The sequence below is a fragment of the Symphodus melops genome (genome assembly GCF_947650265.1).
Source record: "Symphodus melops genome assembly, chromosome: 20".
Classification (NCBI taxonomy): Eukaryota; Metazoa; Chordata; class Actinopteri; order Labriformes; family Labridae; genus Symphodus; species Symphodus melops.
The window spans coordinates 7,092,356-7,104,812 of record NC_136710.1 but is presented as its reverse complement, the minus strand read 5'-3'; the positions used below and the strand labels follow the sequence as shown (position 1 = coordinate 7,104,812).

Genomic DNA, 12,457 nt, shown 5'->3' with positions numbered 1-12,457 from the left:
TTCTATGATATGTGTCTCCCTTTGCACACACGTAATATGACAATGCCGCATCACACTGCAACCGCCAATGGGCGATGTCAACGCTGGAATCTGAAACCAACAAGACACATTTCCATCAGTCAAACAGTTTAAAGGCTGAACATGAAAGCTAAGTGGAGTCCTGCAGTTAAAAAGACATCGGTCACACTTCTCTGCTGTTATCTTTGGCAGTACATCGGGACCTTATTGGAGTAACCACCCCTTAACAACTGCGGCCTAAAATAGACTGTGGACTTTCACGGTCGGCCCGTTTTTGAAGAGGTGTCAAACACCCAGTGCCAGGGGACATCGCTGTTGTGTGTGTGTTGTGTGGTTCAAGTGGGCAGGGTTTGTGGTGTATCATTCTCCACATTTCGAGTCAGGGACAGTTGGGACAGTGGCAGGGAATGGAGCAGAATTCCAGCCAGGGGACAGCTTGTGATCTCGGACTGCATGTTGCTCTCGGAACAGCACACACATTCAGAGACAGAATCCAGCGAACAGAAACGGACTCACACGAACACTTGACACTGCTTATACAGAGTGTAAACAAACTCCATTGCCCCCTTAATTGTCAAATAAGACTTTCTCTGGTGTGACAGCTATGACTTAAACTGTACAACCATGTCAAAGTCTGTTTACTCATTTGCTACTGTCTGTCACATAGACCTGCAGCCTCAATAAAAGCCCCAGTGCATGAAAAACAGGAGGTGTTTGCTTTTCTCTCTAAGCTGCAAATCATTTCAACAGTTGACTTACTTGAACTAACGAAAGCCGGTTCAAACTTCCAGACAGCGCGCTGTTTGATGGGGACTTTTAAAAGATGGGGCCCCTCGTGTGACAGCTGCACACAGCTGTTACACATGTAACTCAAGGCTGCTTCGAAAAAAACCCGTTCTTCCTCAAACACACAGCTGATTTTAAAGACAACAAAGGACACATTGTCAAGATGTAGGGTTAACATTAATGAACATGTTCTATAATCTATGCACATTGGATTGGAGGCTTCTCTGCCCTGTTAGAGGCCAATCAGAGGGGGGTTGTAGGAACTACAGCTGCAGCCCCAGCTTTCTGATCCTTGCCGAGCGGCAAACTTTCCTCTGTCAGATTAAGTAGGATTAGCCGGGTCCTGCTGTATGATGAACTGAGTACTTCATATGGTGACTTGGAACTTTCCAAAGAAGGAAAGAAAAAAAAAACCCTTGGTCAGGGGAATGCATTTTCTTTTATTTGCTTTGAAACACCCAGTTTTCACAGCTTGATTAGAAGCCTCTTCCCGTCTCTTTAGCATAGCATTAAAGCTGCTTTTGGAGTATGTGAAAACATCTCACATGATCTGCAATGTATAGAAATGTTATGGATGCAGACACGTGCGCTGTTTTCCAGAAGCATTTGCCCTTGCAAGTACCCCAAAAACAAGATTCCTACCATATAGGAAGTCGCACACAGAGTTTTCCTCAGAGCACCTTCCCTCATCAGGGTTGGTGCTAAATTCCATTGTTTTTTTTCCCCCATCACACACTCACATGAGCACTTGCATACTCTCTCATCGGTATTTTTATCCATCCCTAGAGCCGCTCTGTGGCTGCAAGCCATATCACTCTCAGACGACAGAGGAGACACGGTCACACCAGCTAGTACTTAAACCCCCCCCCCCATCCTTTCCGGGTGTGCATGTGTGTCTGTGTGTGTGTGTGTGTGTGTGTGTGTGTATGTGTGTGTGTATGTATTGGGGTGGTCCACAGAGGTAGAACGTAAGCGTATAAAGAGATTCTGAAAAAAGGTGGCGGTGGTGGGGAAGAGGTTAAACGTGGAAAGAATTTAGTCTCTTATCAACTGTTGCCTGCAAGACCAGTGAAAAAAAGCACACACACATGCATACACACGACACAGGCCCTGAAAAACGTGACTACATGACAGGGCCGTCCACACAAACGCGCGCACACACACACGGCTTCTCAGACAGGGTTTTTCCTCCTGAGGCAAGGCTAAAGCATCCAATCTCAGTCTTTCTTGTCTATCTCTGGCACTGATAAAGGCTTATAATGAACTGGGGACTGGAACTCAGTCCCAAGACCGATGGCTTTATGGCCCCGGCCAGATCATCACCCTCTGTGGACTTCGTTTGTCACCGGGTGAGAACAGAAAAGACATGGAAAGAGAGGTTAGAGAACGAAGGGGGGCGGGGGCAAAGATTAAAGTTTTACACTTTAACCTTTGAGATGTGTTTTGCAATACAGCTGCTGTGTGAGTTCACTACCGGACGGTTCTGTCAGATCTGTGCCGCATCACTTACTCTGCGTAGGAATAAACGCTCAAAGTTTTGATAAGGGAGCCTACCGTGGCGGCCAGGATCCAAACAAGGGGACAAAGGTCCTCCTGGGCTTATCACGTTATCTCTCCTTTTTGTACTTCGGATCAATGTAAAAGCGTGTTTGTAAACCGGTGACTGTCGTACATTTTGTTTGGCTGACGTTCAGGTGTCTAGATAGTGTGTTGTATTATTCCAACCTCCACCGTGACCCCCGGGTAGAGTGGATGAAGACATAACTTTGGATGCAAAGATGTTCCAAAAGACCACTATAACAAGGCACACGCGATAAAGAAAAAGGAAATGACCGTTCAAGACGACGAAAATGAAACAAAGGTTCTTTCTTACCTCAAAAAGATTGGACGCCTCGTTGCCATACTGAGTGGAAATGATCTCTGATTGGTCGCTGTACCATTTGAGGCCACCCAGGAAGCTGTCTGCGTCTAAGTCACTGACATCCAGCTCTGAGAGGTCAAGTTCAGGGAGGTCTGGACAGAGGGGCTGGTCTTCACCAACCAAGGCAGCACACTGGAAAGAAAACAGACAAAAATTACATCTCTTTCATATGCAAATTAGACTCTGATTACTTTGTGCCAAGTGTGAAAACAATGGAGGAAATCTGGACAGGAGTCAGAAATTGTGTGAAAACGAGTCCCAAAAAATAAACACATGATGATAAAAGAGAGGATAACTAATGTTAAAGGGAACTTAAATCTCACACTCCAAATGCATTCTTTTAAATGTGTCTTCCTCTACAATGTGATGTCTACCTTTACCCTGTATTCATCCTGTCTCTGTCCAACCTGCAGAACACCCTGTCCTCTCCCCATCCCTCCCCGAGCTCTGCGATTGGCTATGGCCTCTATGCCACTAACTGATGCCTGTTGACACTCTGTTATTCACCAGCCACTTTTATGTAATCTAGACAATGTGTACTGTATGTGGCAGCTGCTCCTGCTTCCTCACCACCACAAATCAGCAGCTCAGCTCTGGCTGCAAGTGAGCAGCAATGGATTGCAAGTCAGTCGAGATTTGGTCATTAAAAAAATGTGTTTTAAAAGGAGGGGGCAAGAGGTTTCAAAAGCTGATTTTGCAATTACCTAAACCATCTTCAGAAGCAATAATTTGTTTTGGCCACCTATAATCATCACCATCTTTATAGGGGATATGGCTAAATTTAGTAAGCAACCCCTGAGGCAGATAACCAACAGTCGGCAGACTTTCCTCTGTGCGAAACGCAAACTTTGAGATATTTAAAGACAAAACACACCAGACTCCATGTCTGCACTCTGATTTCACGTGCATGCAATCTAAGCTTAAGAAAACAGCTTCGTGGGTGCTGCACGCTCCTAATGTTGTTGACAACACGTCGGCCGCTGTGTGATCGCTACAGGATGGCCTAAAGACAGATGCATATTATAGATATTCTCGTGGCGCAGCCGGGAGGTATTTGGCCCGCAGAGCTAGGAGGGATGAGAGTCGGGTTCGGCTCAGGGCAAAGAAGAGAGACGGATGCTGTACCAGGCAAGAGGGGAGGGGAGGGGGGGGAAGCCCAGACACCGGAGTCACAGTTCATATGTCGTAGGTTTCGCACCAACACGAATACACGGAGACACATCCGTGATGTTGGGATGGGGACGAATTCACTGCACCTTAGACTCCCCCCTTTGGTGATCAGATCTGACACGGCACGAAATGAAATAGTGTTGTTAAGATGTTGGAATATTCAAGCTGGAAGTCGAACGCTCAATTATTGTATGGACTTCTTGATTAACTGATGAAATAGCGCCGCCAGACAGACAATCAGTGCGCACAAAAGCACTCCGGTGATTTACGCACGCGACGCACATAAAAAGCACTTGCTACAAGGGGAGGATTATCAGACAGATCCTGCATGACAGTTCTCTTATTGAATTACAACGTGGTACTGAGTCAACATGTATCATGGAATTTTTCGAAAAGAAGCATCAAGAAAACACGTCGCCTATGTTGGATTGTCAGAAACGGTGACAACGACTCCCTCTTGAAGACTACCTGGTTGAAGTGACAGAATGTGTCATAAAAGTGTGAATACGCGCCTCAAATGATAAGAAATCTTTAAATCTGGCCGAAATAACACATCTTGACATCTATGTTCTTGATAGAGTCGTATCACAAAGCCTTTATCGTCATAATTGTGCAGGCAGGCTGCAACCACATCGTGTGGAAACGTTTCTCAAACATCACTGGGCTCCTGTGCGCAGCCAGGTAGACCTAATGTGCATGACAAGCTGGACAGAGTCGGTAAATAAGGAAAGAGGAGACGAATAAGTATCCCTTTGATATGCCTTCATAAAGGCTATGAGTGCACTTTAATCTAAACTGTAAGAAATACAAATAAAACGACTTATTAAGAAAAATAAGGCGTATTTCCCTTAAGATGAAAGACATGCACTGAAGACAGAAATACAGAATACAGACAGATGAAGTCTGGAGGGTTTTGCTCTCCAGCCAGCCGGTGCTAAGCTCATCTGGCCAGGCTGTTGGCACACAGACGTGCCCAGCAACGTTACTATTATGATGCTCCTGCCTGCGCAATGCCAGATTACCGGTCCCTCTGTGTGAACAACCTTTGCTCCTGAAAAATAACAAGCCCTATCCGTACGAAGCACATCAAAGGGATTGTTATCGTCGGTGGATTTCATGCGTCAGCGAAATACCTGACTTTGAGACATTTCGGTCATTTCAGCATGAAAAGCTTCCCGGAGCGCGTGCAGTCCGGTATCCGACTGCACAGAGATCCTACGTGGAAAGCAATACAAGCACTACTTCTTTAACTGAGAAGAAAAAGGAGATTCCGCACATTTCCTCCACTTGTTATACACATTTCCGTCTTGTAGGCTATTTCCCCGCATCCTCAAACTGTGTCCAGACGCGCACTACACCGGCATGCACCGCCAGCAGCAGCAGCAGCACCAGAGAGAAGAGTATATGTGCAAATCACTGCTTCGGATTGTCAGCGTTGTCCATCGTTCCAGGATGAAGAAAAAAAAGAAACTCCAGAGGGCTAGAAAGATGAAACAAGTCGGATTTTTTTTTTTTTTTTTTTAATTTTGCATGCGCTCACCTCTAATTCTCTCCACACCGAGTCCTGGTTACACCTGTCCCACGCCATCCAGCCACTGAATGACGGCCCCGGAAAATTACAAAAAAAAAAGAAAAAAAAAGAAAAAAGGAGAAAGAAATCAAGTAAAAAAAGAAATCCACACACGCTTCCCACTCGCTCTCACACAGGCAACTGCTGCCCCTCGCCGAGAATGAACCGAGGGCACCTGTCTTACAACTGCTTTCCATCACATGACAAAGCTATTAAAAGTAGGCAGGGGAGTGACTCCGCGTCCACACTACTCGCCAGTGACGCGCGGGGAGCAGGCGGGGTCTGGCTGCGCACATAGTAAAAGCCTCTCTGTGCACTGCAAAAAATGTCTATCTGAAAACAATATCATGAGCTTTCGATCTTTATACAGTAAGCTGTATGTATAGGGAAAAAAAGTGAGCGGAAAAAACAGAATGTTGACTGATTGAGACACTCGTGTCTGAAAGAGCACGCAGACCGGTCTTGACATCGATTCAGAACCTGTATTCGCAAAAGAAATCTTTTAAGAATAATGTTGGTGTTCCAAAGATATCAGACGCAAGTGATGTTTTGCGTTGTTGCGAAACGTTAAAGACACAGCTTTAAATAAATGATTCGGCGTCTTATGTTTGCAGCTTGGACGCGAGCGATCACACATGTGTGGAGCAAATGAGTTGTTTAATCACTAAACTAAAGAAATGAGAGATCAATCGTCAGGAACACATAGTTTAGTCGATAAATATTCAGGATCAATCTTCGTCATCACAACATTGTCATCATAAATCATCTGTTCCCGTCTCCCTCGGTTTGGCTCTCGAGCGAGCAAGTCTGCGTCGCATCCTTAGCTCCTCAAAAAGTGACAGAAAAATGTTATTTATGATGCCGATCAGGTAAAAATGTCAGCGAATGAATGCGCAATAAGCACAAGGTATCTACCCGGCACGCGCCAGCATGCCATCAATGTAAAGAACAATAACAGCGTGATGTTTTACCAGGAAAAGAACAATGGAATAAAAAACTTTCTTTTCATGAAGTGAGTATAAAGACTGGATGACAGTGGATATCTCTAACGTTTTAAACGTTAAGCTTTACAATCACACATACAGCAGTTGTAGAGCATTCAGGCTAAGTGTAATCAAATCATGCTTCCGTATAGCAATATAATTAGTTTCCATAATTCTGGACTGTCATATAACCTAAAATGCCCGTGCTGTAGTGTAGTATCAAAGACAGTAATTCAGTCTGTTTGAAAGTATTTCTTTGTCCATTGAGAGGCAATAAAAAGGACAGGTGGCAGTATCAAACATGTATACAGTGTCAACAGGACGTGTATAGGCAACACTACAGCAGGAAAATAAAAACAAAAGCTGTGTGGACATTTCAAACAAAGTAGAGTTTCTGTTGGGTGAACTGGCAGGCTTAATGTAGGAGGAATTCACTCTACAGTCTCTCTGATGCATATTTAAGGGACTCATCATTTTAACATATAAATGATAAGAAGGTATTATCCCAAAGGGATTGTCTTATGGTTTTATTCATCTAAAAGGTGTCAGAGTTCTTGTAAAAAAGAGATAATTCAACAGCTTTATTTTTCATTTTTGGAATAACCAAGTGAACTTTTATAAAATATTCCAGTAATAAGAAAGTCACTCCATGGAACATGCTAACCTCGATTTCATTTTGAGTCCTGTAAGCGATTAAGTCCAGCTGAGCATGCACGAAGCAATTGTCTTTCTAAATTAGTGATCCACACACAGCAAGTCTCATTAAACACACAATTGCAAGGAAACCTGTAAAAACCCGGGACTTGAGGTGTATATCGCACAGATTGTGTGTGTTCACATGCCAGCGTGTGCCCTGTGTGTGCAGTTTTAGACATGATGTGTGTGTTCGTGTGATGCTTATTGGTATCTGAGGGCATTTGCAACACTAAATCTATACATCTGCCTCTCGGAGCGTGCCCAGAGATGCTACCCAGAAGTCACAGCGAAACCTGATCGGAGCAGGTGGCGTGTGCAGTGACCTCACAGAGCCCAGATGGACCAAGTACCACAGAGACCGTAATATAGGGACGACACGGGAGTGAAACGGAGCTCGTTGGTTGCTGGCTTTGTGGCTGCAGAGGAAATAAAAACACTTAGACAACAGGGATTTAAGTGTAGTTAAATCAACATCCCGGTCTCTATGTGGTATCCAACTGATGTAGGTACACCTCAGATTCCTTATAAGTAGTAATACCTACAAAATGAACACAGAGTAGCCCCCCCCCCCCCCCCCCCCCAAAAAAAAAAAAAAAAAAAAAAAGAAGGAGAACGGAGAATCTTGGCAGGAGATTTGTGCTGGTAAACATTATTTCTCCCTCTCCTGAAGCGGCGTGAGTCACAGTCAAAAGGCTTATCTGATTGTACTCTTCATGCCAATTAAGACAACGGAAGCTAAATATAGATATAATGTTATGATTTCCTTTCTTGAATGGCCTTTGATTCTTTCTTTTTTTTTTCCTGCTAACATTCTTTGCTAGAGGCTGGTTATGTATGTAAGCAGCAGCAGAGATTTGTAGATATAGGAATCATTTCAAAAACAAAGAGAAAAAAAGGGGGGGGGGGGGGGTCTATATCTTTAGGTACAGGTAATCTTTGAAACGTCTTTGTTTCAGATGTAGAAAGCTGCTAATGAAGATCTCGGGAGTGGAAGATTGTCACAGGAAAAGAAAAAAAAAAGAGAAACAGGCAAGATATTTTGGACACCACTTCCATTTCAATCTTTCTGCACCTCAGAAATGACCTGGGGTCTTGATTTCACACTGCCCCCTGCATTTAGCCGCTCTTATAGACATCACGTCTCCAGGGGGCTGAATCTATAGGATGGAGTGTGAAAAGTTGTTCACACCCATTGATGCATAGCATGTGTGTCATACGATGGACCTGAATTCTTTCAAACCTCTCTCTTCTAAGGCTTTCAGAAAACTGCGGAGCAAAACGTTGCACAGCAATACACTTCAAGAGGAACCGTTCAAAGCCCAATTAATTAAAAGTGACTGTTTGTTAATCCACAACTCAGAAATAATGCAATGTGACAACTTTTCTGTATATGCAGACTGAATAAAACCACTTCCCATTGCAGGAAAACTGCAGTGAGACTTACTTGAAATCGAAGGTTTTGCTGCTGGCTGTTCGAAGAAAGCAAAAAAGGATGTCAATGATGAAACAATTTTGCATTAAAGTCAGCTGACAAGTGCAGCTCTTGAAGCCAAAACGGGGCTAATCCACAGATAATTATCTTTGTTTGAATATTCAGCATAGCCTGACTCATGGTTAAGGGTATCCTATTTGCATTTCTGGAAATGTAACCCAATGGTTTCCTTAAAAAAAAGAAAAGAAAAAAGAAGCTAAACGCGTATCGATCCTGTCGTGGATATTGTGGTTATTTGTTCAAATTTAATACACTGAGACAGTCCTTTTTTTAAACCATGTCGTTTTTTTGACAGTCCATCCATACTCAAGCGGTCGCGTCTTGTTTTCCTTTTTCCATAAATTGTGTCAGTGGCCCTCTGAGAGAGTGCTGCTGCTGCTCAGTGTGTGTGTGTGTGTGTGTGTGTGTGTGTGTGTGTGTGTGTGTTGGGGTGGGGTGGGGGGGGGAATGATTCATATCACTTTGTTGCATGTCATTGCTCCCAACAGAATCTATCCTAGCATCTGGCCATTTTAATACATGGTGGCTGGATTCATATGAATTAATTGAGGGCAGAGGTAGAACGGAGTGCTACATCTATTCATTTATTGTTCCCGACTGTTAGGAGACAGCTCACGCTTTGTTCTTGCTGCTTGTCATTGGATGTGCTCTCAGATCTTTGGCGCTTTGGGGATTTTTTTGCCTTTGACAAGTCATATTGTCTTCTCCTTATTAGGGGACGGGAGGAAGTGGTCACATTTCATGAGAGTCAATCCCTGTACAATAAAATAGGAAGTCATGTCATATAAAACTGGCAGCAAGAAATGTAATTAGAAGCATATCTATAAGGCTTTTAATGTGGCGTAATTATTATTTAAGCAATTATTCTGCACTGCTTCTTCGCTTGTACATAAAACAGTATTTTAGCACCTATTTATACATTATAACTATTTGTATTGATAATGTAGCCTACTAAGGACATTTTCATACAGAATTTTATACCTTCTTAATTATCTTAATCTTAATTACCTCAGTTGTAGTTGTACTTTAGCTTCCTTGTAGGATAAATAAAGTGCTACAATTCTGAATACAACTTGTGTTTTCAATTCTACCTTTTAACATCACTGCCTCATCAAGAGCTCCAAAGCCTTACATTAACATGATCTTCCCAGCTTCCATGTGCAACAACATAAACACAAATTGTGTCAACCCTTACGGACATACAGTAAGGACATACATACATACATTCTCTCCCTGTGCAGATTTTGACATCGCCTCTCTTTGTAGTGCCCTTCAGAGAACCTGTCGACTTGCCTCCCCGCATGCGAGCGTGTAATCCTTTCCATCAATGAACTCCACTGTGTCATTTAGCCACTCTCAGGATGGCGGCTACTCTCCCCGCAGAGAATCCGGCCCACATTATTAAGGCAAATGGCACGGGGAGGCTAGGGCCAGTTAGCCGTGGCTGACTGAAAATAGCATCAGTCTCACGCAGGGGCAGGTAAACACAAAAAAGGAGCCTGGGGTGCCACACAGGACGCTCCCACCCTCCCCTTCCTCTACTACAGGTCGGTTTTGGAGGAGGAAAGCATGGAAAAGCGGCGGATTTGCCCCCCCCCCCCCACCCACACTCCAGACGAATACTATCACGGTCACATGGCGATGTGAGTTGGAGTCTCTCGTCGGAGTCGTGTGTTGTTGGGCTGTTACAGGGCTTGTTTAAAATTACCAGCGAGTCATGCAAGATGCATGTGGAAAGTGGTGGCAGAAAGGGGGCGAGCTGTGAGCGCAGGCCTGGTGTGTAATGTGTCTTAGTGGAGAACTGTGCTAAACTAGCGCTCTGGGCAGGGACTTCTGAGGCACTTTGTGTTTTGCTTGGGTATAGCACTCACAAGGAATATTAAAATTTATGGACCATGAGGGTTTTGGGTTGCAAACACACATGCATAAACAAGACTGGCGCACTCCCTGTGCTTAAAATGCTACAAACCCAAACTTTGAAATAGCTGTATAATTCCAACAGATGCCACATGGATGGCAATGTAACTAAAGGAAATGAGATGCGCTTGTGTGGGGGAGACAAAGTGGAGTCTTTTCTACTGAAAGGGCACATGAAAATTGTGCTTTCTGTCAAGTTGAATATCAAGTAAGGTCCTTTTAGAATCTTCAAATAAACCTTAAACTTGGTGAAAAAGTCAAAGCCATGGCCTAGAAAAGCACTGCATTACTCAATAATATAATCACACTAATATTCACGTCTTAAAGAAATCTAACTTTTCTGATAATGCGATGATCACAAGATCATTAACTGCATGTTTAAGTATCCATAACAAAAAATGTGCTTCGCCTGCCTAGAAAACTGAACATGCCTAGGAGTCAAAATGAGCTTGAAAATGTGAAAACATTAATGAGATCTCATCACAGGCTACAGGGGAATTTCACTGCATCTTTCTGCAAACTGCAGGAACCTCCTGCTAGTCATGAGGAGGGCCCACAGCACAACAGATGTTGCTTGATTTCCCAAATAATAGAGAGAGACAGGCCTGAATACCTTGACAGCGCAGTCCTTATGTACTCTTAGCACTGGAAGAGCGCCAGGGAAGAATTAGGTCAGCTGGAGTGCACCGTGCCTTGTGGAACTCCACGTTAAAACACCATCATGGGAAAGAGGAGGGGTAGAGGTGGAGTGGGTGGTGGCAGCGGGGGGGTGACACACAGGTAGAAATTTCTGGAGCAGCACAGCCAGTTTTTTTTTGTTTTTTTTAACTCTTGTATCATGGAAATGTGAGCAGAAACGTTACACCCCTGAGTCCAGACTGCAGTCTAATTATTTTGAGCAATGAAAAGAGAAGGGGAAAAAAAGGGGAATGAAAGAGAGAAAAAAAAAATGCATGCGAGATGCAATTCTTTCATACAGCCTGCATACGGGGTGTATAACCACAAGCCTGAAAAAATCCTTACGGCACAATAAAACTGATTGTATCATCACCTTTTTTTCCCCTTACAGGGTGCATTTCTACTACTCTTCACATCTCCACCTAAAAGGTGCATGTAGTACAGGAGGACACAGTGATGGAGGAAAAAGGGAGCGTGCAAGCAGAGATGTAAAGAAAGAGAAGTCACAGTCAATAGCCTTTTTTTTTTTTTTTTTTTGCAAAGGCATCCCAGTGTAGAAGAGCAAGGAGACAAAAGGAGCAGATGGATGAAGATGGAGCTAATGGTGAAAGGGAGTGTGACAGAGAGTAACAAAAGCAAGAGGGAGTGATAGAAAGATGTGGACAAAGACGGGGCATGAATTTGAGGCAGATATGGAAGGAGAGGAAGGAAGATGGAAGTTACTAGGAGTGGTTGGACTATAAAAGGTCAGACAGATGGGAGGCTAGCAAACAACCTCGCAAGGCTTCAGACTTGTTTCATGCCCGAAACAGTGAAAACTAGCCTTCTGGCTAATTCTAGCTTTTTTTTAACCACATGTAATCATGCGTTTTATGAAATTGCACTGTCCCCTTTTAAATTAACTAATAATAATAATAGTTCCCTGCTGGACTCCAATTGCCGATCTTACCATGTTTACTATCTCAGTGTTAATCTAATGGTTACCACCTTCCCCTTTTCCCCGCATATTCGGGTCACAATCTGAGATCTTCCCGCTAACGATGGTTATCTGACTCATACCTGTATGTGCTGTGCATTCAATTACAGGCAGGTCTAGATTTTCACACACATACAAACCAACACATATCCTTCCACTTCCGAAATGAACTCATTGACCCCTTCCAACTATAAAGTTTTAGGAAGTAAAATCGTTTGGATCCCTCTCTTGTTAGTGAGATTCAAAGGGG

The 12,457-nt window shown here is 43.6% G+C and overlaps 1 protein-coding gene across 6 annotated transcripts in view; it reads right to left on the bottom strand.

The window, feature by feature from the left end:
- Positions 1 to 12,457, bottom strand: part of ppargc1a (peroxisome proliferator-activated receptor gamma, coactivator 1 alpha) — a 244,632-nt gene that overhangs the window by 30,993 nt on the left and 201,182 nt on the right. For 4 of the 6 annotated variants that reach the window (XM_079371189.1, XM_079371190.1, XM_079371192.1 and 1 more), the window contains exon 2: positions 2,678 to 2,857. In XM_079371189.1, coding sequence (XP_079227315.1) covers positions 2,678 to 2,857 — 180 coding nt within the window. Of the gene's footprint in view, positions 1 to 2,677; positions 2,858 to 5,435; positions 5,866 to 12,457 lie in introns of those variants that run through there. The other 2 variants (XM_079371191.1, XM_079371194.1) reach the window with 2 other exon arrangements.